The following is a 23,291-nucleotide window of genomic DNA, read 5'->3' on the forward strand; positions in this document are numbered from 1 at the left end:
AGCCCACTAGCTCAGCAAATCAAAAGACCAAACCATTCAGCTTAATTTCAAGTTTTTATTTACCAAAAAAATAAAATAAATCCCTTTTCAGTTTTTTCACTTTTTTAATGTTAGTGGAGATTTTAAAAAATATATAAATAAAAATAAAAATAACTTCAACATTTTGTTTCTAATGATATTTGGTAATTGGGGTTTTTTTTTTTGGATTATTGTCTGAAAAATTTGAATATTGGTTTCCTTACTTTAGGTTTAATTTTGATTGTTTTGTGTTGAATCATGTTGTTGGATTTGGGTTTCTTCATATTTGGATTTCTCACAAGTATAAATAATTTTTTTTCCCAGTAAATTATCTTCTCTACTTGAATTTTTTTTTTTACCAGTAAATCCTCTGCTTGAATTTGTTCTTTAGCCCCTTCTAGTTTCAAATCTTGGCTTCGCCCTGGAGAGAAAGAAACTTTTATTCAAAAGAATAAACAAATCAGAAAGCCTAAGAGTCAAAGTGTCAACCGAACAGTGAGAGAGTGAGACGTGAGACGAACGACGAAACTCTAGTTGTAGAGATGAATGACGAAACCATGTCAGTTCTTTCTTCTTCTTATCTCTCTTCTCTCTTTTCATCTCCTCTTATTTTTGTTTACATCTTTATCTTCTCTCTTAGTCTTTTTTCTGGGGGGGCTCGATTTTTTCTGCTTATTTTCTTTAACACGTTTTTTCTCTTCTCGTTTACTAATTGCTCTTCCTCTATTTCTTCCGTCTCTGCATCTTTTTTTTTTTTTTTTGCTTTGCTTTTCTTTTCTTGTTAGGTGTTTTTTAATTTTTTTTAACAGATTTATTTCTTTTTGTGCTCTGTTTTGCCATTAAAAAAAACACAAATTATTCTGTCTTTCAAGAAAACAAATTTGTACTCTGTTTTATGGTTGTTGGATGGTTGTTTAGTTAATGAATTTATATTTTTATATTTGATATTAATTTTTAGAATATTGATATGACTTATGAGATGTGAATGTTTATTTTAAATTTTAAATTTTCAATTGTGCGCCTCACTTCACTCAGGCGCGTGCCTCGCGCCTGGACTCTAAAGGAACCCTAGCACTTTGGGCCTTTAATAACACTGGCGAGACCTCTCTTGAATAAGTGTTCCCTTCAATGTATATCGATGGTGTAACAGATGAAATCCCAGCCATCATTCAGGGAAAAAAAAAATTCCCAGCGATCTTTTTGGATCTAATAAACTTATCAATTTAAAAAATAAAATTAAAGATGCCTGATATATATATATATATAGAGAGAGAGAGAGAGTGTGTGTGATTTTTAGAGAAAGGCACTTGGTGTTTTTTTGCAGTCTTAATAAAACAAGCAATTACAACAGACATGATGAAGATATATACAAAAAGAACACAATTCCAAATTTGCAGCTAAAATACGATTCATCTAGAGACGAATACAAGGTGGTTACAATTCATGCTTGTTTGTGTAAAGTAGTGACGTAGTGGTTTCACCGTAACGCGTGCTTTGGAAGCGTGTGATTAGGTTTTGTCATTCAATGCAACCCCTCCCTCCCTCCCTCCAGATCTTAAATCACCCCCTCTCTTGGACTTTTCTCTCTCGTCTCTACCCTTTTTGTCTTGTGACGGCAGAGAGATACATATTCACATTCACAGAGTGTAAACAGATAAAGAGTTACACAAAGAGTTAAATATATAACTATTTCACATATATTCAGAGAGAGAGAGAGAGAGTCAGTGAAGAGGAGGAGAGAGAGTGTGGACCTTGTGATGCTTAATTGCTTCAACACAATATTGGAAGGTTTTGGAGCTGTCAATCCCTTCTTCTGAGAAGTCTACTACAATTGGGGGTCAGAGCCCCATCATTATCTCAATAATCAGCGTGAGAGATATAGAAAGAGACAGAGAGAGAGACAGAGCTTTTCTCACTGATCATGACGTTATAATTTGCTGGTGGGGGGCGAGACGTAGATACCTACAACAAGTTCTACAGTATTATTAGCTACCATAATCTCTTGGATTATTCAATACGTAAATTTCAACATGAGATGAGAGATTCGGAATCTGATATCTCCGAAGTATTCTATAATTTTTTGACTCGTCCATCCTCCATATGTATCTATAGTTCAAATTTCGCAATACGTCCAAAATAGTTCTTGGAATTGATTTTTTTTGGTGATGTGAATACATGAAAAAAATATTTATATATGTGATGTGAATACATGAAAAAAATGATCCGCCAAAAGATGAAATAAATTACCTCTTTCTCGAGTTTTCAATGCCTTCATAACGTTCGTAATTGGGCGAGATAAGGCTCTCCACACGGGTCTTCTTTGCTCTAAACTTCGACGGAATGCCATGCACCCTTATATACCTTGATTCCACTTCCTCAGAATTGTATGCAACCAATTCGTTGCCATCTATATCCAGCCGAACCATCCCATCCACCATAGAAATTATAACCGGGGTTCGACAATATGACCACGAATTGATTGTTAAAAATTTGGTCCAAGTATCAGTCACCCCATACTCCTTCATCACCCAAACATTAATATCGCCATAGTCAGGACATACAAGCATAGCAAGACACCCTCCAATAACCACCAAAAAATCACTTGACTTGTGCAAAGGGCATGGTACCAATAGATCCCGGAATTTCTCGTTTGTTACATCAAATGCACAAATAACATATAATTTGACATATGGAGAATCTTCTGAACATTTATGAGCTAACCAATGTAAAGAACCATTCACAGGAACACCAACCGAGAATGAGTCCGTCCCAATAATAGGTTTATAGTGGAAATCAGGAACATGCCTGAAACCCCATGAAGCGGTTCTCAACGTATAGAAACTTATATGTGTATACGAACGCCAGGAACAACAAACAAGCACCACCTTGTATTCATTTACAGCTAAAATTTGAACCTAATTTGCTTTAGTTTTTGTGACGGCCGGTGAAGTAGATGAGAGGTTGCCTGAGAGCATCTGACGAGAGATTGTTGGGTTGGTGAAGTAAAATGTGCGATAATACCATTCAACCACTTCTGGGGATAAAGTTCTTAGCATGAAAAGCAGTTTGAACCATTTTGGTTGTCACATTTCCTTCTCCTTTGCACACTCCATTGACAATGACTTTTGCACATGCGCTATAACTCATCACCGGCATCGTCTGAATAACATCCTGTCAATCATTAATGTTCACTTCATTAACATATATATATATATATATGTTTGTTGATGGTACCCCAACCAACCCAAATAAAACCAATAAGGTACTCTAATTCATCAATGTGTTAGCAGATGCATTATGCGCGGTTTTAATTCAATTTATTAACATAAACAGTACTAGAAATCATTTGTAATGCTTGACGTGGATTTCATTATTATATGAATTGAAATTAATATTGGTCGAATTAAAGATGAATAAATATTAAGCGACAATTTGTACATATTTTTAAATTTTAAAAATTTATATGCATAAACTTACTGTAAAGGTGTTTTTTTGCACTTTTTTATTTATTTATAAGTTTTTATCTTTAATAATGCTATTTTTATTAGAAAGATGTATTGATAACATTTTTATATTTATGTTTATAAACTTATAGTATGTAATATATTTATACGCGCTGTATGTAAATCTCACATCTCATTCGTGGATTTACTTGGGTGAGACCTCACTTAAATTAGTGTTCCCTTCAGTGTATCCATGCCGTAACAAATGAAATCGCAACGATATATCTTTTTGGGTTTAATAAACATATCAGTTTAAAAAATAAAATAAATTAAGGAAAAAAATAAAAATTTAAAGTTATGTTGTAGAATTCATGACATACATTTATCCCCATAGGGTGAATTGCAAAAACCCCCCCTTGACTATTACTCACTTGCAAAAAAATTTCCTTATGAATATGTTTAGCAAGAAACCCCCCTCAACTATATTGATGAGACATTTAAACTGACATTCATCTCTATTCAATTTTTTTGAACGAAATTACTCTCTTCATCAACAGTTTTTTTTTTTTTTTTTTTCCTACTCTCTAACCTCTCAATCTAACCTAGAACAAATGCACAAACAAATTCCGTCAAATTTACCTTAGAGTTTAATATAACACATTACAGCTGTTTATAAGTACATACCAGAATATGGAAAGGCAGAGAAGGACAACAAGATATGCGTAGCTTCTTTTCCCAAGGTAGCTGGTTGAAGATCTCGGTTGCATCTACCAAATGTCGTTTCTGATTGTACCTGATCATGGGGTTAGCATGAATCCTCAAATCATATGAGATGACGATCCAGAAACATGGTTTTCAAGGTGGCTCTTGGATGTCCAATTTTCAACTCATTAGGAAAGAAATATAGAAATTTTAAATTTGAAATGTGTTAATCATTCCAATGACTTAAATGAGAGGTTGAACAAAGGGAGAATAAACAAATCATGGAAGTCCATGGGATAGCTTTCTCACTCTAGAATTCTAAACAAATAAGCTCTTCACTTCCAAAACAATATTCTACTAGTAGTTCTGCGACTTCTACCTCCCATCTAAATATCTAATGACACTAAATTTATGAGTGTCACACCAGCACCATTGGGAAACACTCGAGCATTAAAACCCCAAACTTTTCTGCGATGTCATACAAGTATCAATGAGGGAGAATCTGTGAGCCAAAGGCTCTGAATGGGAATAACTGTGCGAGGTTAGAGAGAGTAGAAAAAAAACTATTGACAAAGAGGGTAATTTTATTCAAAAAAAAAAATTAGATAGAGATTGATGTCAGTTAAAATCTCCCCCTCAATATAATTGAGAGGGGTTTCTTGCTAAACATATTCATAAGGGGGATTATTTGCTAGTGAGTGATAGTTAAGGGGTTTTTTTTTGCAATTCACCCCATATATATATATATATATATATATATGTAGTGTGATTTTTAGAGAAAGGCATTTGGTTTTTTTTTTTGCAGTCTTAAAACAAGCAATTACAACAGACACGAGGAAGATACAAAAAGAACACAACTGTTTACAACTAAAATTTGAACCTAGCTAATTTGCTTTAGTTTTTGTGACGGCCGGTGAAGTAGATGAGATGTTGGCTGAGAGCATCTGATGAGAGATTGTTGGGTTGGTGAAGTAAAATGTGCGATAATACCATTCGACCACTTCAGGGGATAAAGTTCTTAGCATGAAAAGCAGTTTGAACCATTTTGGTTGTGTCACATTTCTTTCTCCTCTGCACACACCATTAACAATGACTTTTGCACATGCGCTACAACTCATGGCCGGCATTGCCTGAATAACATCCTGTCAACCATTAATGTTCACTTGATTAACCAACCCGAATAAAACCAATAACGTACTCTAATTCATCAATGTGTTAGCAGATGCATTACGCTCGGTTTTACTCTAATTTATTAACATAAACAGTGTATTAGGAATCATTTGTAATGAATGCTTGATCATGTGGATCTTGTATCTCTCATCAGTTTAGTATTTACTTCAATGACACCTTCCTTTGATAAACATTTGCCTTGGGTGATTTCTGATTCTATGAAACCAAGAGTTGTAATAGTTATTGTGATTTCAGAACCCAATTCCACTCTCAGTGTCTCATGGTAGCTTATCAATGCCGCTTTGCTTGCCTGAAATTCAACAATATATATATATATATATATATATATATATATATATATATATATAGCGTTAAACATTAGATATTGTATAGTAGAGATATATAGTGTATATCAATTAAATTAATTATTTACACTGTATAAGCTCAATCCGGGTGAATTTAACAGTGCAGCTGCTGATGAATTTACGACAGTCTTTCCCTTGGTCTTTTTGAGTTGAGGAATTGCAAAATGAGTAGTATATATTGATCCCCAAAAATTTATATCCTGTTCAATTCCAAGTAGAGTAAGTACTTTAATTAACTCGATCAAAAATAAAACTTAAAAGAAAGAATAGATTTATAAACAAATAGAACTGTTACAACTGGTCTGTTTGAAGGATTAATACATACATACCATCATAGATGTGAACTTCGTAATGTCAGTGGCATCTTCAGTTGTGCAGACACAGCTAATCCCAGCATTATTTACCACATGACCCACTGTAAACAAGCCTCTTTTAAAAATAAAAAAAAATAATAAAAAAAAAAGGTCCTAATCAAAACTCATAAGAAATTAGGCTGCGTTCACTGATAAGAAATGTTTCTTGTTCTCTGTTGCCAACTCCTAAAAAGTCAAAACAAAAATAAATTCTTATTATTAATAATACATAGTATTATATTTTTGTTTTTCTATAATAGAAAATATTTTCCATTTTTGTGAAGAAAATAGTAAACATAAAAAAGTATTTCTTACATTTAAGGCACTGTAACTCAAAATGTTTAATTGTTAACATATTGGATCAACTCTAATCCATTAACTTGCTATCACATTTGGATCAGATCCAGTCCATTGACAAGAGTAATTTTTTCCATTCTAAATATGAATCGATGAGTGATAGAATAAATTAGATAGTGATTAACAATAAATTTAATTATATATATACATGTACATTGGCCAAAGTGGTTGATAGCTCCATCAACAAATCGCTTGCAGTCGTTGACGTTTGAGACATCTGCACAAACAGGAAGAACATCTGGGGAGCCAAGTCCGCGAGCTCTCTCAGCAACCCCTACGAGTCGCTTCTCTCTCCTAGCAACTATCACCAGTGAAGCTTCTTTCTTTGCATATTTAAATGGTAATTGCTGCAAATTTAAATTTCATAGTATATTATATTATATATATATATATATGGAGTACGTGATGAAAGGAAATAAAATATATAGAGAGGAAAAAGGAAAAGAAATAACCTCCCCAATTCCTGAAGAAGCACCAGTGATGAGAACTACTTTTCCTTTCATGTTTTCAGTACTGCAGAAGCATCTTGAGACCGTATAGATTGTTGAGGGTGAAATCCACGACGTCCGATACAACACTATTTTTCTGCAAAAAAGAGAATAGAAGATCGATGAATCTTGATGGTACCGGTGTGGTGCCTGCTAAGAGCTCTCCAAGATCAAGTTAGTCACTGGAGGTTTAAAAGAAAGGCAGGAATTTAATAATAGTTTTTTTGTCGTTAGGTCAAAGTAGGTCAGGTTTATTTTTCCCTATCATATAGTAAATGTATTAAAGTAATTAATGGGTTGGTTGAATATTCATTCGTTTAGAAATAAATAGAAAATAAAAAATAAATTGTATTAAAGTTCATTTTTATAAGCACATATTGGCAGTTATTGCTATGGACTGAACTAATAATAATGTTAAAACTTAGGTTATTCAATTTTTTTTTTTCTCCATGCATCCTGCATAAATGGGAACTACATCAGATAATGTAATCAGAAGAAAAAAAAAAAAAAAAAACACGTGTGCTGGCGCAAGCACGCACGCATGCACGCACACACATATGTATGCATGGGAATAAGAGATCTCCCTCATAACACGATTATAATAAGGGTAAATTACACAGACAACCCCTGAGGGTAAGTCATATTTCAGTTAGATGAAGATTTTGATTTTAACTTTCACTTACACCCCAATTTACTTTTTGGCCTCTAACACATGTGAATTGACATTTTTACCCTCAATTTTTTAGTACAAAATAAATATAATCATAAATGACAAAAAGGCCCCTATATATATATATACACACACTGTTTGTACAGGCCCAAATCGTCACCGACCAAATCGTGATCGTCGCCGTGCAGCGCCGCCTCCACTTGAATCGCTGGCTCACTGTCATACATCACCGCCGACCTCCAAATTCAGATCCTCACTGTTGGCAAATCAGTCGTCGGTCATCACGCAACTCAGTTCGCTTCACCATCTCCGCTGGTTTTCACGTTGATGGAGCTGCAACTGCGTATTTCTTCACCGTCCGGTTTAGTCACTATCGTTGGGTCGTTCATGCTCAGGTCTTCTCCTCTTTCGGTCACTATCGCTGAAACTGGGTTGCCGGAAACTTCACCGTCCGGTTTTGGTCACTACCGCTGAAACTGGGTTGCCGGAATCTTCACCTCTTTCGCTGTCGATAAGCTCAAACCCACTAACCTCTCAACCTATCAAAAACCCTAGCTTCAGCGACAAGGTTTAGGTTTAATCACAGCGACGACGTGGTTCATGGCGATGGCAGGTTCATAACGACATGGTTCATGGGCTGGGTTTCAGTTGGGTCTTGTGGCTCTGGGTTTCATTTTGGGTGGGAATGGTGGTGATAGAGGTGTTGGGTGGGGTTGTGGTGATGGAGGTCTTGGGTGGGTGGGTGGGTGGGTGGGTGGTGGTGGTGGAGGTTTTGGGTGGGTGGTGGTGATGGAGGTTTTGGGTGGGTGGTGTTGAAGGCTCTTCTAAATCAAACCCAAATTGTTACGCCAATCATTCACCGATTGTACTACTTTAATTCACGAGAACTCGCCAAATCTTCGAACCATTGTTAACCAAATTAATTTCCGGCCACCACAAACCCAAAACCCATCAAACCATCATCTTTTCCGGCAGATCCTTGTGAAAAGAAAAAAAAAAAAAAAAAAGGTAATAATATTAACAATTTTATTGAAGAAACACAACCACTTGCTTGTGAAATTAAGGGTTTCGATTCTCTTGGTGGGTCTTACTTTTAGACTCCTCTCCCTCAATTCAGTGGGTTTTCTGAATGTTGCAGAAAGCCATTTTCTCCAGAAAACTTGAACACACAACCACCACATAGATATATATAGTGTGTATATAGATATAGATATATAGTGTATATATGTGCCTTTCACTGTATTTATTAATTTTGTGTATAAATTTGGGTTTGGTGAGGGAGGGGAAAAGATTGTATATGTGTGCGAGTGTGTATATATGTACGTGATTGGTGGCTGGCCATGGGTCTGTAACATTCTCGATTGGTTTTGGAAAAGATGAACTTGTGTATTGTGTATTATACGTAGAAAGGTGGGTAAAGGGTATTTTTGTCCTAAAAAAATTGAAACATCTTTCTTGTAAGTCAACAATTAGTCAAAGGGGCAACATAGTCATTTTGCATGTAAAGTACTCTACCCACCCATGAAAAATGACATTTGGGGTGTGAATGAAATACTAAACCATTAATTCTAATATGAGTGAAAACTAAAATCAAAATTTTAATCTAGCTTAAATATGTTCTAATCTCATGGGGTCTCGGTGTAATTTATCCTTAGAATAAAAAAAATACTATTGAAATCTGTGTTTAAAAAAAAATAAGTCAAACTAATCCTTGATAACCTATTTGGATTTACACCCTAGATAAGTGCGCTCCTCTCTGTCATGTTTGAATATATAAAATTCAAGGGTTGCAATTATTTCTCTCAACTTCTCAAAGAAGATTTTTGCGGCTGATTTACTTTCCTGAAGCACAATGGAAAATAATAATAATACTATTATTCTTATAAGGGAGATTCCACTAATGCATCATTTATTTATCTATTTTGTATTTGGAAATGTCTCAAATTTAGGACATGGTCCAAAAAAAAAAAAATACACAAACAATCTTAAAGGCTCCAAACACACTTATGTATAAAGGATTTTGCATTTTAAAGTTCGCCTAAGGTCTTTCAAAATTTTGAAAATCGTAAAATTAGTCTTGTTGTCGTGGGTGCGAGGTGCAAGAGGCATTGGCAAGCTATTACTACACTGGGCGAACTATGAGTATACAATCCTACATTGTCTGGATATAAAAAAGAGAAATACTATATATCTAGGATTTGTACATTCCAATTGTTATGTGGCATTCTGATATAAAACTAAAGAACAAATACGTGCAAGCTCGAATCCAAAACAGATAATAATATAGCATGTGGTGGAGTGAACTATTACAAATAATATGAGAGTGTGGCTAGTCCTTTGCTGATATACCAACAAAAAAATGAAATGCAAAGTATGTCAAAAAGTCTTTGGATCCATAATTGCAAGAAGGGCTAAATACGATCCTAAATAATCTTCTATATATATATATTTGAAATTGTCTAAAAAAAATCTTTACTTAATCAATAATTTATAAAACATTGGAAATGTCCATGTAGATTCACATTAATTGATGCCATTACCTCGTTTGTAAAAAGAGAACTGATACAAAGCTTGACCCCTGACAACTGAGTTGTAGAAGGTCGAACGTGTAAAACATATTTCATAACGAAAAACTCAAAATCTGAACCTAATCTGCTTTTTGTGATATTGGAAGCTTGACTTGCCCAAAAGAAATGCCACCGTAATACCAATCCACCAGTTGAGGGCATAAAGCTTCTACCATAAAAAACGCCTTGTACCATTTTGGTTCGGTCACGTATCTTTTCCCTCGGCCAACTCCATCAATAAGGGCTTCAGCACTCGCCCTTGAACTCAGCAACGGAAATGACCGAAAAACAACCTGTTCAACGTTTACCTTATTAATAAGGAATTGACTAACCTAGCTAACACACCATAGTAAATGTATTAAAGTTCATTATTATAATTAAGCATGAATTAAATAATATAATAAGGATAAATTAAACTGATTTTTCTTGAAGTTTAGGTAAATTATACATGTGTAAACCTTCAATGTTTATTATTTTGACTTTTCTTGAAATTTAGTGCGTGTGTTCAACGACACCTTTAGTGTTTTATTTTGATAGACCTGTTAATCAAATTTTATAAAATGACAATTTTGTCCTTCAATATAATATATTATTATAATATTATGGCATTACCGAGTCACTTTCGTTTCGTTTAAAGAAGATCAAAGTAATAAACGTTAAACGGTATAATTTGCCTAAATTTCATGATAGGTTAATGTAATTTACACTAATAAAAATGTCAAAACTTACGGGTTTTTTCATTGTTCTACTCTCTGCATCCTGCATACATAGGAGATACATCAGAGACAATATATTGTGAAACATTTATCCATGAATAGAGCCATCAAGAGATTCAAATATGTAATTAAAAAACAAAGTAAAATCAATCTTTAATAATGATTTTTGTAATGAGAGAGATGATTGATGGTATTATAAGTATTTTCACTGGAAATCTTACAACTCTCATATTTGGACTTACATTGGGGAGGTTTTCGTACAAATTTGAATCTACAAATCCGAGAGTTGCAATTGTTACTGTGATTGAAGGTGCCAATTCAGATCTCAGTGTCTCAAAGAAAGTTTTTACTGCCGATTTACTTGCCTGAAGCACAATGTAAATAAAAAGAATGAGGAAACAATTTAGATATATAGGGGATATAATTTACTAATTATAAATAAATAATGTATATGATTAAATCCTACACTATAGAAGCCCAACGTTGGAGGATGCATCAATGCAGCTACAGAGGAAATTACAAGGATTTTTCCCTTGCTTTTTTTGAGGTGAGGAATTGCAAAATGGGTTGGATAAACAAATCCCCAGAAGTTTACGTCCTGTAGACAAATTATATATTCAGTTTTAAAAGGAAATTAAACTAAGGGGAAAAAAATTGAAAAAATGTATTACTACTTATTAATACTCTTATTATAAAAGAAATATTACCATCATACGTGTGCAATTCCCAACATTTGTGACATCCTCAATTGTGCATACATCGATAATACCCGCATTGTTGATGAGATGATCCACTGTAAATTAGTTTCTTTAGTTTCAACAATTTAAGATATAAATCACAAGCAACCAAGTCATATACTCTCATTAATTTTGTTATCAAGCACTTGATTTCTGTCCCTGTGATTACCACCACCAAAAGTTGTTCTTCACGAGAAAAACTTTCTTAAACCCGTTACACTGTGTTATAGGTACATTCAATCGTTTAATAGACACTGCACGTCTGTGCGTGTATTATACGAACGGTCAGAATGTGCTCGTTACTGGTGCAACGGAAGCAAACAAAATTTTCTCATGGGTCACTTAAAAAGTCGGGTTGAATCAGTTGTTTTTCTTTTAACCGATGGTACTAAAAAAATTGAAAAAAAAAAAGAAATTTTTTATAATTTGAAATAACTGATGATAAAGGTGGAACATTAGAAACTTGCACTCCCATACATAGCTCCAACCTTATACCAAATGAAAACATATTAATATTTGATTTCATAAAAACTAATTATTAAAAAAATAATACTAATAAAACCACGCACAACTAGCATTACAAAGGCGAATTGTGGCTATGATTTAGCAGATATTAGTGATCAGTGAAAAAGAAATTAACCAAATAGTGATAAGAAAAGCTCACACTGGCCAAAGTGTTTGATGGCTTCACCAACAAAGCGCCTGCAGTCTTCAACGATGGAAACATCTGCACAAACCTCAAGGATATCAGGAGACCCGAGGCCACGAGCTGTCTCTGCAACCTTTGGAAGGTTATGGGCATTCTTGTCAACTATGACTAGGGAAGCTCCTCTCTTTGCATATTGATAAGCCACTTGCTGCATATATATATATATATATATATTTAAAGTTGATATATCTTCTCAATCAATTTTGAAATTACTAGAAAATATAAGAAACATATAGAAGATATTAAATGGCTGATCGAGCATGAACCTCTCCAATTCCTGAGGCAGCACCAGTGATGAGAACTACTTTTCCTTTCATGTTCTCCGCAGGGAAGAGGTATTGTAAGATGGTATGTATGAAGTTGAAGATGAAGAAGGGAGGTAGGATGAGACATAGAAAGACACAAACTGCAGGTACAATCACTAGGTATATCAACTCATGAATCACATCCATTTTTGTGCAACTAAAAAGAGACAATGGTGTAGCTATATATATACATATAGGCAGAGGAGGAGTCGGATATTTTAATTTGGGAATTGAGTAGTACTTATTATGTAATAAGATTTTGAAAAAAATTATAAGTAATTGTAATTTAATTTTTCATATAAATATTAATATATCTTGAAAAAATATAATCTAAAAATGAAAAAGGTGCAATATAAATTAAAAAAAATGGAAAACTCATACCATAATATTTACCGGACTTGAACTAACCAAAAGAAAAATAATTTTTATTTTTCAATTGTTTCACATTTAATATTTACCGAAAAATATTATTTCACATTTAGACTCTGTTTGTTTGGATGTAAAATATTTTTAAAAAAATATTTTTATATTTTTTGTTATTTGGTTGTCTTAAAATATTTACGGCAGAACTAATAGATCAGTGTGAGCTCACCCAGTAAAGAAAGATTGAACAGGGATTGGGGGGCTTTGTTCTTTATTAAAGCATTACGACTCATTCTGTGGAGACTTCTCTGTATAGGTTAACAAGGGCACGCGAATTGCCATAGAGGATGAATTACTGGTTCACGAGAGGGTGGGTGAAGTGGCTTTGCCCTAATCTTTATAGCCAACGAAAGGGCCAACTCGTGTTGAGTCGGAACCTAGTTTACTCGTTGGGCCCACTCTCCTTCACTTTTGAGACTAATGCCCTATACACTAAGTATACCATCAGTGGGAACTTTGCTTTTTGGTTGAAGATTATGTAAACACTTACTCGTAATCTCACTTATCGGATTCCATTGTGGAAGACAATTTAGAATCCTAGATCGAAGCAGTAAGTTTGTTTGATGGAGACAAAAAATTAAAATTTAACAAAAATAACTTACTCATTAATTTTCAGCAAGTGTTTTACACACTTTCAGTCTGATGGACTCTACCTTAACCTCAACTCATCAGACATTTGCCAAACACTAAAAATGTTAAAATAAAAAATAATAATAATTACCTGAAAAAGGAAAATCTTTAGGCTCCGTTGGTAAAATATTTTGCACGGAAATTTTTTTCCTTTTTCAGGTGAAATATATATATATATATATAATTTTTGCTATTTGACAAAGGTCTAAGTTGAGTTCATTGGACATGATGTATAAAATAACTTGTTGAAAATTGATGAGCAAGTTATTTTTTTTATATTTATCACAACCAAATACCAGAAAATAAAAATATATATATATTCGAAAATTTATTTTATATCCGAATAGACGGAGCCTTAAAAAAATTAATTTCTATTTTTTTTTTAATTCCACTTTGGCGAAGATATATTCTTATTACCTTAATGAAAGATTAAAAAAATAAATAAATAATTCTAACTAAAAAAATCTCACACAAGTTTTAATAAAACATGATTATCATAATCAAAATTGAGAAGGACTTTAGTAATTCATACAATGACTAGTTATAGAATTTTTCCTTTACAACTAAAAATATTAACATGTATAACATCATTTTTGTCATCGTGCTCTCACAATATTTTTAGTTTTTCTTTTCTCTGATGCTCCCTAGACTTGTTAATGAAGATTAATATATAATTCTAAATTACTTTTGTGTAAACACCATCTTTAGATAATATCTGAAAAGAAAATTTAACTCATTTTTATTAGACAAAAGGAATATTAATATAATTTTTTTTTGTTTGTTTCTATCCTAAATTCATATAATGAAGTGATTGCATTAATAATGAACTTAAGATTTGGATTCTCAAACATATGGCGAAAAGATTATGAGCAAGTATATAGTGAGTTTAAAGGAAACATAAGTCACCATCTATTTATGGGCCAATAAATAAATGTTCCCCTAAACCTAAATAAATAGGTGGATAATAAAAGAAACAACTTTAATACGGAGAATCTACTCCACAACAAAAATATCTTATAATCGCAAGTCCAACGAGGCGGTCTACCTTCCAAAATTATGAAAGAAATAAGTAGCCTGACCCTAGTGGACCCACACTTATTAATTATATCATGAATGCACATTATTATCAACTACGTACGATTGTTCTTCCCAAAGAAGGCCGAATTCAAATTTTGATTGATGTTTTGTACTCCGTATTTTTTATTTTTCACTCTAACTTGAACATAATTTACAAACTTGACTATAATCATTAAATAATAATAACATGCTAATAATTTATATTATTATTAAAAATACAAAGGTATTTCAAATTATTAATTTATAAATAAAATAAAAAAATTTAATTTTAACTAAAATAAAATATCAATTATTGATTTAGTAATTTAGTTGGGTATCCAATTTAGTTTCCTATTTTGTTCGGGATTTCTATTATAATCTTTATTTTCATTAACCTATAAATAAATAAATAATTTTAATATTAACTAAAATTAAATCTATATATATATATATATATATATATATATATATATATATATATTTCAAAATTAATCACTCACTCCCTGATATACAGAAAAATGACTTCACACATTAAATATTAATCCCTATATTCCAGTGGGCAGTTAAAAATATAGTTTATTCTTTTATATTCAACGGTTAAGATTTAATTTATACATAAATTCCTTACACACCAGTGAACAGATGAACAATTCTTATATATATTTTATTTTATAATAGTAATTATTATTATTTTATTATCTATAATATATCTATACTATTATTATTAATAGTAAGAGTACAAGAGATGTAAGAATTTCAAATTATCATTATCTATAAATAAATAATTAAAAATAAGTAAATAATAAAATAATTTAATCATAATTTACCAATTAAAATACAAACATAAAGTTATAGTACAACTCCTCACCATGTTTAAATCATAAGTTACCAAATTTATAAAATAAAAATAAAAAATTAAATAAAAAGAGAGATCTATGAATTTTAGACACTTTAGAAACCTATAAAAATCAAAACATAATAGTAATAATTATATATGAATAGTTATTTACGTTCCTATTTATTATTTTTTTCTTTAGTTATTTATTATTTTTTAAAAGTGTTTCTATAAATTTTGGAATTTTTAATTATTCATTATTATTTCTGTCATATTTTGAGTTTATTAATTATAAATAAATAATTATTTAAGATCCATTTTCTCAATTGTATTTTGTACTCTTTAATTAGTTATTATTTTTTTCAAAAGATTTTCTATAAATTCTAAACTCTTTAGAAACCTATAACATTAGTTATTATTTTTTTCAAAAGGATTTTTATAAATTTTGGAAAATTTAGAAACATATAAAAATCACAAAACATTATAGTAATAATTATTAATAAATAGTTATTTACGTTCTTATTTATTATTTGTTTAAACAGGAGCAAGGAGACGATGATCAACAAAACATAAGATTTTTTTTTTATTGAATGTGTATTTACTTAATCATAAAATCTTATATATAAATTTGTATTTACTTAATCAGTTTTAATCAAACAGGGCAATCAATGGTCTGATTGCTTCCACCAGAGTGGCCGGACAAATCCTTGCAGTCATATAAAATAATTTCGGGATTGAGTCCATCGAGTGGGCGTATAAAATAATTTGTCGAAAATTGATGAATAAGTTTTCTTTGTTAGGTTTTAATAATTTTTTTATTCGTAAATATTTTACAACAAATAAACACCAAAAAACACATAAAATATTTGTCGAAAATTATTTTATGCTAACAAACGGAGCCTTAATTCTAATCCATATATCAGGAAGGACCGAAAACCTAAAATTGTACCACAATCAATTTTTGTATTTTTATCTCGGATTAAATGTACCACAAGCAATTTTCATATTTTTATCTCAGATTAAATTTAACTCTTCCTAGTTAAAATTTAAGCTTCCGAATTATTTGTTTGAGTCATGTTAATCTAATCAAGATTAATTACTGGGTGCTGTTTGAAAACTCAATTCAACATTTATCTAATTAAATGCATTTGATAACGCAATTTAAATATTATTGAAAATGGTCAGCGCTGCTTAATATCATTAAAAATCAAAAAATAGTTATTTTTTAATGATCACTTAAAAATTATAGCAATTAAAATTCAACCCTTAAAATTTTCAGTACTAAATTTTTAGTTTTATCTAACAACACCCAAATTTATAAGATATCTAATTTAATAATTAAACATTGTGATTGACAAATATATATATACTTTCGATTCACTAACAACTTCGATAATAATACTGTAACATCTTGTTGTGAACATGTAATTTGCATTATGACTCTCAAATTAAGATTATGCTTGCGGTATAGTAAGATGAGCTTAAATGTATTATATTTTAAAATTGTATAAAGAAGATGTTTACTTAATCAAGAATTTATAAGCATAGGAAACGTCCATGCATGTCACTCACGTTGCCATTAAATCTTTTAAAAAAAAGAATACTGATACAACGCCTGAACCGTGACAGTTGGGTTGTAGAAGATCGAACTTTTAAACATTTCTCACATAAAAAAGTTAATTGTGTAAAACCAAACACTAAGAAATTCACTGAATGCCTTGATAAATCTAAACCTAGTCCGCTTTAGTTTGTGATGTTGGAATGGATACTTCATCTAAGACATGCTTGACTTGGCGAAAGAAAATGTGACCGTAATACCAGTCCACCATTTGAGGGCATAAAGCTTCCAGTATAAAGAACGCCTTGTACCATTTTGGTTCGGTCACATATCTTTTTCCTCGGACTACTCCATCAACAAGGGCTCCTGCAGATGCCCTCGAACTCATCAGCACAAAAGATTGGAAAATTACCTGTCCATCAGCGTTTTGTCTTAATTAATAATGAATTGAGATCAGTGACCTAGCAGTATCAAATTCTTATCTCCCAAAGGGAGGTTTGGGTTCAAACCTCCACGGAAGCACTTGTATGTGAGTACTAAGTAAGGAAACAAAAAAAAAAAAAAAAAAAAAAAAAACCTACTCAACACACACTAGTAAATGTATTAAAGTTGATTGTTGTTAATTAAGCATGAATAATGCTAGTCATTGCTTGAGAATAACTAAATAATAATAATGTCAAAACTTACATGTCTTTCTCGTTTTTTACTCTCTGCAACCTGCATAAATAGGAGATACATCATATAATGCAATTGAAAACATATAATGATTTTTGTAGTGAGAGAAATGACTTGTAGTAAGTAGGTATTTAAACTGGTATATATGTAAATCTTACATCTGTAGTCGTACTTGGATTTGTTTGGGTGAGGCCAGGTAAGTGTTTTCCTCTGGTCATATTTGAATCTATAAATCCAAGAGTTGCAATTGTTACGGTGATTGAAGGTGCCAATTCAGATCTTAACGTCTCAAAAAAGGTTTTTACTGCCGATTTACTTGCCTGAAGTCCAATGTAAATAATAATAATAATAAGGAAACAATTTGATCAGATATATAGAAGATATAGGATATTATATATATATATATAATAAATAATGTATGTGGTTAATTCCTACACTATAGAAGCCCAGTGTTGGAGGGTGCATCAATGCAGCAGCAGATGAAATAGCAAGGATCTTTCCCTTGCTCTGTTTCAGGTGAGGAATTGCAAAATGGGTTGGATAAACATATCCCCAGAAATTTACATCCTGTAGACATTCAGTTTTAAAAAGAAATTGAAAAAATATGTTACTACTTACTATAGAAGAATTATTACCATCACACGTGTGAAATTTGTAACATCTGTGATATCCTCAATTGGGCATATAGAGGAAATACCAGCATTGTTGACGAGATGATCCACTGTAAATTAATAATCTTTCTTTTCAACAATTATATATATATAAAAATCACAAGTAATCAAGCAATTGTGTTATCAAGTATTTGATTTCTCTTCCAAGAACTGAAATTTAAGTTTATTAATCTTTCATTATGTAGCTTATCAAAAGCTGTAGTTTAATGTTACTTTTTCACATTTCACTTGAGAAGTCAGGTTAAATCTTCGGAACGAGTGAATGTGTATTATTTGCATGAATCTTTTCGGGATATTCCATAATATATACATCATAAATTAAGCAAGTTGTTATTTGCATGTGCTCCGTATGTGCTAACTAAAATCCAAAACAATTATAATGTAAGGATATTTTTGTCATTTAAAATAAATAATAATCAAGCAAAAGCATGCGAAGAAAGTATGCAATGTCTGTGGTGGTACCCTTCCAATAAAAACTCTTTGTTTATGTTGAAAACGGGCTCATTTCTCTATTATTAAGAAAAATAGAGTTTTCTCTTAAAGGAATTTCGTGTGTCAAATGATAATATATTACCTTAATGTACCGTGGAACAATCATTTGAGAGGACATACATGGAACGGCCAAAAGACATTCATGTTTATTTAGTTCTTTGATAGGTGAAGATATTCATGTTTGCTATGCGTATAAATAAATAATTCCTTCAAAAGAAACGAAAATTCGATTTTAGTTCATTTTAAAAAATAAGCTTTATAAAGAATAAAGACGAATTGTGAGTATGAGTTAGCAGGTAAGTAAAGTAATCAATGAAGAAGAAACAAACATCAATAGAAAGCTCACATCGGCCAAAGTGTTTGATGGCTTCATCAACAAAGCGCTTGCAATCTTCAACAATGGAAACATCTGCACAAACCTGAAGAATATCAGGAGAGCCAAGCCCGCGAGCTGTCTCTGCAACCTTTGGAAGGTCATGGGCATTCTTGTCAACTATAACAAGTGAAGCACCTCTTTTTGCATATTGGTAAGCCACTTGCTGCACACACACACACACACATATATAATTGATAGGAATTAATAGAGAAATATAAGAAACAGATGAAATAAATTAAATTAAATGGCTGATCGAGCATGAACCTCTCCAATTCCTGAGGCAGCACCAGTGATGAGAACTACTTTTCCTTTCATGTTCTTCGCAGGGAAGAGGTATTGTAAGATGGTATGTATGAAGTTGAAGATGAAGAAGGAAGGTAGGATGAGACATAGAAAGACACAAACTGCAGGCACAATCACTAGGTATATCAACTCATGAATCACATCCATTTTTGTGCAACTAAAAAGAGACAATGGTGTAGATATATATATATATATATATATATATATATATATATAGATATATCAACGAATATAATAAAATGGTTTGTTATTAAAATTTTGGTTGTTGGGCAGTGCAGATAGCAACCCAACGCTTCTACCTACCAAAATTATGAGAGGAGGAATGGTACCCGTAGGGGCTGAGATTATTGGGCCCAAAATTTTAATGCCCATACACGGACTTGAATTCAAAAATTAATAACATAAATTACATAAAATTACTTGCAAACTTGACTATCTGAGTATAATAACATAAAATAAAATATAAAAAATTTGTTCTCAGATACAAACCTGACTTGGATCATGGGGTTTTTACCTAACCCAAAGTGCTATAAGCTGATTGGCTGGTCAAGCGTGGACCTAGATTTCAAAACTAAAAATAGATTACAATTTGGTAGAATGATTTTGACTACCAAAGATGTTGTTAATGAATGTTGATGATCGCGCCACGATAGCTGATTAAGTGGCGCCACCTTTGCAACATTGGCACAACTGGCCAGTGCTTACCTAGTGTGTCCACGGTGGATTAGGTATTCTCGAGCTACCTATCCGATAACTGAACTCGCTGGCCGAGGAAGGGGTCGCTACCCTTTCTCTACTAGGGACGCGCCCCGCTCTAGTCGGATGGGCTCCTCCCCCCATGCTCGAGGGTGCTCTCTGAAAGAGCGACTTCAACTAACTTGTTTTACGCGTTTCTCTTCTTGACAAAGAAGACCTCGGGATAAAATTGGGATAGGACCTTGTGAGGTCATGAAGGCAGGACCTCGAAAAGGACCTATCCCTCCTGAAGCACGGGAATCTGAGGACATGTGGATAGGTGGTTGAGATCCAATGGCTCACCTCAGCCCGAGGCCAACACAAGAGAAAAGGATACTCGGTAGCTAAGCTCAAGAAAGGAAGGATAAGGAACGCATTAATTGCGAAAGACGTTTGATAAGACTCGTATTAATTAGGGAGCGCCGTTACCTCTTTTGACTAGGGGGCAAAGCGCCGCGACCCGTCCATCAATGTCTCATCCGTCAGAAGAAGAGACCCTCAAACCTTTGGGTAAGAGCAGGCTCAGCCAAAGGACTAAAAGATATTGACCGAGGAAGTAAACACTATAAATAAGGGTGTTAATCAGCCTTTTAAGACAATAACCACCACATTAATGGCTATCCTCTGAGAAGCTCGAGCTTATACGGTACCAAAGTCGGCCTTCCCTTTCTTAATATCTATACCTAGAGAATCCCTTGTGTTGCTTGGATCTCCACTTGGATACTGATCTCAGATTTCTTGGCTTACGTGGAACGATTTCCTCATCCTACTTACGAACTACCATCAACAATGAACAATCATATTATATTCGATCGACAGTGAAGTGAGAACAAGGCACGGTGGACTTCAATAACTGCCTACACAGGAATGGATTAGAGGACTTGAGGTACTCTGGCATCTTCTTTACTTGGACTAATAGTAGCTTTGGCTGTGCAAACATTTCAAAGAAATTGGATAGAGTTTTAATCAATTAAGCCTGGATGAATGCCTTCCCTAGGGCTACTTGTGAATTTCTACCACATGGCATATCAGATCACTCACCAATGGTAGTTAAGTTTGGTCCACAATCACCCAAGAAAAACTTTCCCTTTAGGTTATTTAATTTTTGGACACTCAATGAGAAGTTTATGGAAATTGTTCAGCATCAGCAAGGATGGAGTATGTATTTTCGAGGCACTAAAATGTTCTCAGTGGTGCAAAGGCTGAGAGCATTGAAAGGACCCCTTAAAGCACTTAATAGGAAAGATTTTGGAGCTATTTCCAAGAAAGTGACTGCCTGCAAAAAAGAACTGGAGCAATGCCAAAGAAGCCTTAATCTTAACCCTGGGGATAATTTACTAAGAGTTAATGAAAGGGACCTAGCAAGCAAATACTCAGAATTGTGTTTGGCTGAGGAAATGTTTTACAAACAAAAGGCTCAAGTCCATTGGTTGAAAATGGAGGACCAAAACACAGCCTACTTCATGAAGCCTTTCTCATCCAAATCCAACAAGAAGAAAATTGTTGTAATTGAGGATCATAATGGTATTTCAGTTCAAGGACAGGAGATGCAGAATGAGTTTCTAAGGCACTTTCAAGGGTTACTTGGGTAGAGTTACAACTAGTACCCAGGTATGAATACATTCTCTGATCTCTTAACCAAGATGGTTCCATCACACATACTACCTCAGCTCACCATCCCCACGGACCTAGAAATCAAGAATTGCATTCTATCCTTTCAACCATATAAGAGCCCTGGACCAGATAGCTTCAATTTTTGTTTCTTCAAGCATGCTTGGCCTATCATTAGCCAAAATGTAACTGCAACTATTAAGGATTTCTTCATTTCTGGTAAAATGCTCTCTGATATTAACTGTTCTTACATAGCCCTTATCCCCAAAAAATCAAACCCCTCCACTGTGAATGATTTTAAACCAATTTCATGTTGTAATCTCCTCTATAAATACATATTCGGCCAAGCTAATAGCCACAAAACTAAGTACTATTCTTCCTTTCCTTATCTCCCCCTCATAGAATGCATTTGTAAAAGATAGGCAAATCTTAGACAATATTTTGATTGCTCATTTGATTCATTACACTGGTAATTTATTGTTGACTCATTGCATCTATTTAGCTTTCCCAATCAGTTCATTCATTGGATTGAACAATGTGTTGCCTAAGTATAGACTCTAGAGGGGGGGTGAATAAAGTCTAAGCAAACTAAGGTTAATTTTTCAATATTGATTTATCAACTAGAGTTAAACTTAACTTCTTTGACAAATATTGAATGATGCAAACTGAATTTAAGCTTTAATTGTTAATATTTATGAAGAGGCATATCAAGACATACATGAAGCAATAAATATGAGAGATAAAGATAGAAGCTGCAAACATGTACTCAGCGATTTTGCGAGGTTCGAAAACTCCTACTCCTCGGCTCAAGACCCCTTTTAAGACTTCCCAATTCACTAAAGCTTCTCCTTGCGAGTGGAGAGTAAACATTTTACAAGAAGCACCTTCTAGCTTCTAAGTGCGAAGAGATACACCTTCTCTTAGCCTTCCTTGAGCCACACCAGCTCTTATAAGTTTTTGAAATATATAGATGAAGTACAAAATGATCTCTCTCTCAGATCTGAAGTACAAGATTTAGCTCACTATAAATTATATATGAATAACTTGAAGTTCAACTCTCTTTTATGATATATGATGGGTGTAAAATGATGATGAAAAGCTTTTGATTGCTAGTAGATCTTTTTCAATAAATGCAACAACCTTTTATGAAGTTATTCAGTCATTATATAGACTTTCAGATGATGTCTGATACTTTTCTAGCTGTTGAACACACACCCCAAGACAGAAATGCCCATTTGAATTTTGAAATGCGTAGCTTCGGTCGACCAAAGTGAAACTCCCTTGAGTTTCAGTCGTCCGAAATGGTTTTCTGGTTGGACACCGTTC

At 33.0% G+C, this 23,291-nt stretch overlaps 4 protein-coding genes across 6 annotated transcripts; all 4 read right to left on the reverse strand.

Moving 5' to 3' along the window:
* Window positions 1–2,261: 2,261 nt before the first annotated feature.
* On the reverse strand, window positions 2,262–3,174 carry LOC132278201 (F-box/kelch-repeat protein At3g06240-like). Its single transcript, XM_059780008.1, has 2 exons — window positions 3,125–3,174; window positions 2,262–2,823 (listed from the first exon to the last, which is right to left on the reverse strand). Exons 1-2 carry the CDS (start codon window positions 3,172–3,174, stop codon window positions 2,262–2,264), a joined length of 612 nt encoding a protein of 203 aa, XP_059635991.1.
* A 1,873-nt stretch (window positions 3,175–5,047) lies between these two features.
* On the reverse strand, window positions 5,048–7,793 carry LOC132278202 (11-beta-hydroxysteroid dehydrogenase 1A-like). The gene is made up of 7 exons (XM_059780010.1): window positions 7,702–7,793; window positions 6,861–6,993; window positions 6,442–6,755; window positions 6,028–6,127; window positions 5,767–5,898; window positions 5,464–5,643; window positions 5,048–5,305 (listed from the first exon to the last, which is right to left on the reverse strand). Exons 1-7 carry the CDS (start codon window positions 7,791–7,793, stop codon window positions 5,048–5,050), a joined length of 1,209 nt encoding a protein of 402 aa, XP_059635993.1.
* Window positions 7,794–10,083: 2,290 nt separating this feature from the next.
* LOC132276188 (11-beta-hydroxysteroid dehydrogenase-like 2) lies at window positions 10,084–12,783 on the reverse strand. Its single transcript, XM_059777507.1, has 7 exons — window positions 12,562–12,783; window positions 12,251–12,443; window positions 11,557–11,642; window positions 11,316–11,447; window positions 11,092–11,214; window positions 10,863–10,892; window positions 10,084–10,426 (listed from the first exon to the last, which is right to left on the reverse strand). Exons 1-7 carry the CDS (start codon window positions 12,745–12,747, stop codon window positions 10,214–10,216), a joined length of 963 nt encoding a protein of 320 aa, XP_059633490.1. The 5' UTR covers window positions 12,748–12,783; the 3' UTR covers window positions 10,084–10,213.
* Window positions 12,784–17,130: 4,347 nt separating this feature from the next.
* LOC132276189 (11-beta-hydroxysteroid dehydrogenase-like 2) lies at window positions 17,131–19,806 on the reverse strand. Of its 3 annotated transcripts, XM_059777508.1 has the most exons (7): window positions 19,581–19,806; window positions 19,287–19,479; window positions 18,413–18,498; window positions 18,213–18,344; window positions 17,936–18,097; window positions 17,790–17,819; window positions 17,131–17,514 (listed from the first exon to the last, which is right to left on the reverse strand). In XM_059777508.1, exons 1-7 carry the CDS (start codon window positions 19,764–19,766, stop codon window positions 17,278–17,280), a joined length of 1,026 nt encoding a protein of 341 aa, XP_059633491.1. In that variant the 5' UTR covers window positions 19,767–19,806; the 3' UTR covers window positions 17,131–17,277. The 3 variants fall into 3 exon arrangements, with proteins under 3 accessions (XP_059633491.1, XP_059633493.1, XP_059633492.1); XM_059777510.1 differs by lacking the exon at window positions 18,413–18,498 and having other exon boundaries at window positions 19,360–19,479; XM_059777509.1 differs by lacking the exon at window positions 18,213–18,344.
* Window positions 19,807–23,291: the final 3,485 nt, after the last annotated feature.

The sequence above is a fragment of the Cornus florida genome, unplaced genomic scaffold (genome assembly GCF_030987335.1).
Source record: "Cornus florida cultivar Cherokee Brave unplaced genomic scaffold, ASM3098733v1 CherokeeBrave_3.0.0_Hap2_Chr10, whole genome shotgun sequence".
Lineage (NCBI taxonomy): Eukaryota > Viridiplantae > Streptophyta > Magnoliopsida > Cornales > Cornaceae > Cornus > Cornus florida.

What these genes read in the sequence shown, in the direction of transcription:
- LOC132278201 (XM_059780008.1), bottom strand. Translation starts at nt 3,174, where the DNA reads ATGCCGGTGATGAGTTATAGCGCATGTGCAAAAGTCATTGTCAATGGA. An exon ending in AAAGTCATTGTCAATGGAGT is followed by an intron (nt 2,824 to 3,124) that starts GTGCAAAGGAGA and finishes ATGGGGTTTCAG; the next exon opens with GCATGTTCCTGATTTCCACT.
- LOC132278202 (XM_059780010.1), bottom strand. Translation starts at nt 7,793, where the DNA reads ATGTATGACAGTGAGCCAGCGATTCAAGTGGAGGCGGCGCTGCACGGC. An exon ending in CCGGATTGAGCTTATACAGT is followed by an intron (nt 5,644 to 5,766) that starts GTAAATAATTAA and finishes GTTGAATTTCAG; the next exon opens with GCAAGCAAAGCGGCATTGAT. An exon ending in TGAGAGATACAAGATCCACA is followed by an intron (nt 5,306 to 5,463) that starts TGATCAAGCATT and finishes AATGGTTGACAG; the next exon opens with GATGTTATTCAGGCAATGCC.
- LOC132276188 (XM_059777507.1), bottom strand. Translation starts at nt 12,747, where the DNA reads ATGGATGTGATTCATGAGTTGATATACCTAGTGATTGTACCTGCAGTT. An exon ending in CTGCCTCAGGAATTGGAGAG is followed by an intron (nt 12,444 to 12,561) that starts GTTCATGCTCGA and finishes ATATATATGCAG; the next exon opens with CAAGTGGCTTATCAATATGC. An exon ending in CATCAAACACTTTGGCCAGT is followed by an intron (nt 11,643 to 12,250) that starts GTGAGCTTTTCT and finishes ACTAATTTACAG; the next exon opens with TGGATCATCTCATCAACAAT.
- LOC132276189 (XM_059777508.1), bottom strand. Translation starts at nt 19,766, where the DNA reads ATGGATGTGATTCATGAGTTGATATACCTAGTGATTGTGCCTGCAGTT. An exon ending in ATCCAAGTACGACTACAGAT is followed by an intron (nt 17,820 to 17,935) that starts GTAAGATTTACA and finishes CTATTTATGCAG; the next exon opens with GTTGCAGAGAGTAAAAAACG. An exon ending in GTAAAAAACGAGAAAGACAT is followed by an intron (nt 17,515 to 17,789) that starts GTAAGTTTTGAC and finishes GCTGATGGACAG; the next exon opens with GTAATTTTCCAATCTTTTGT.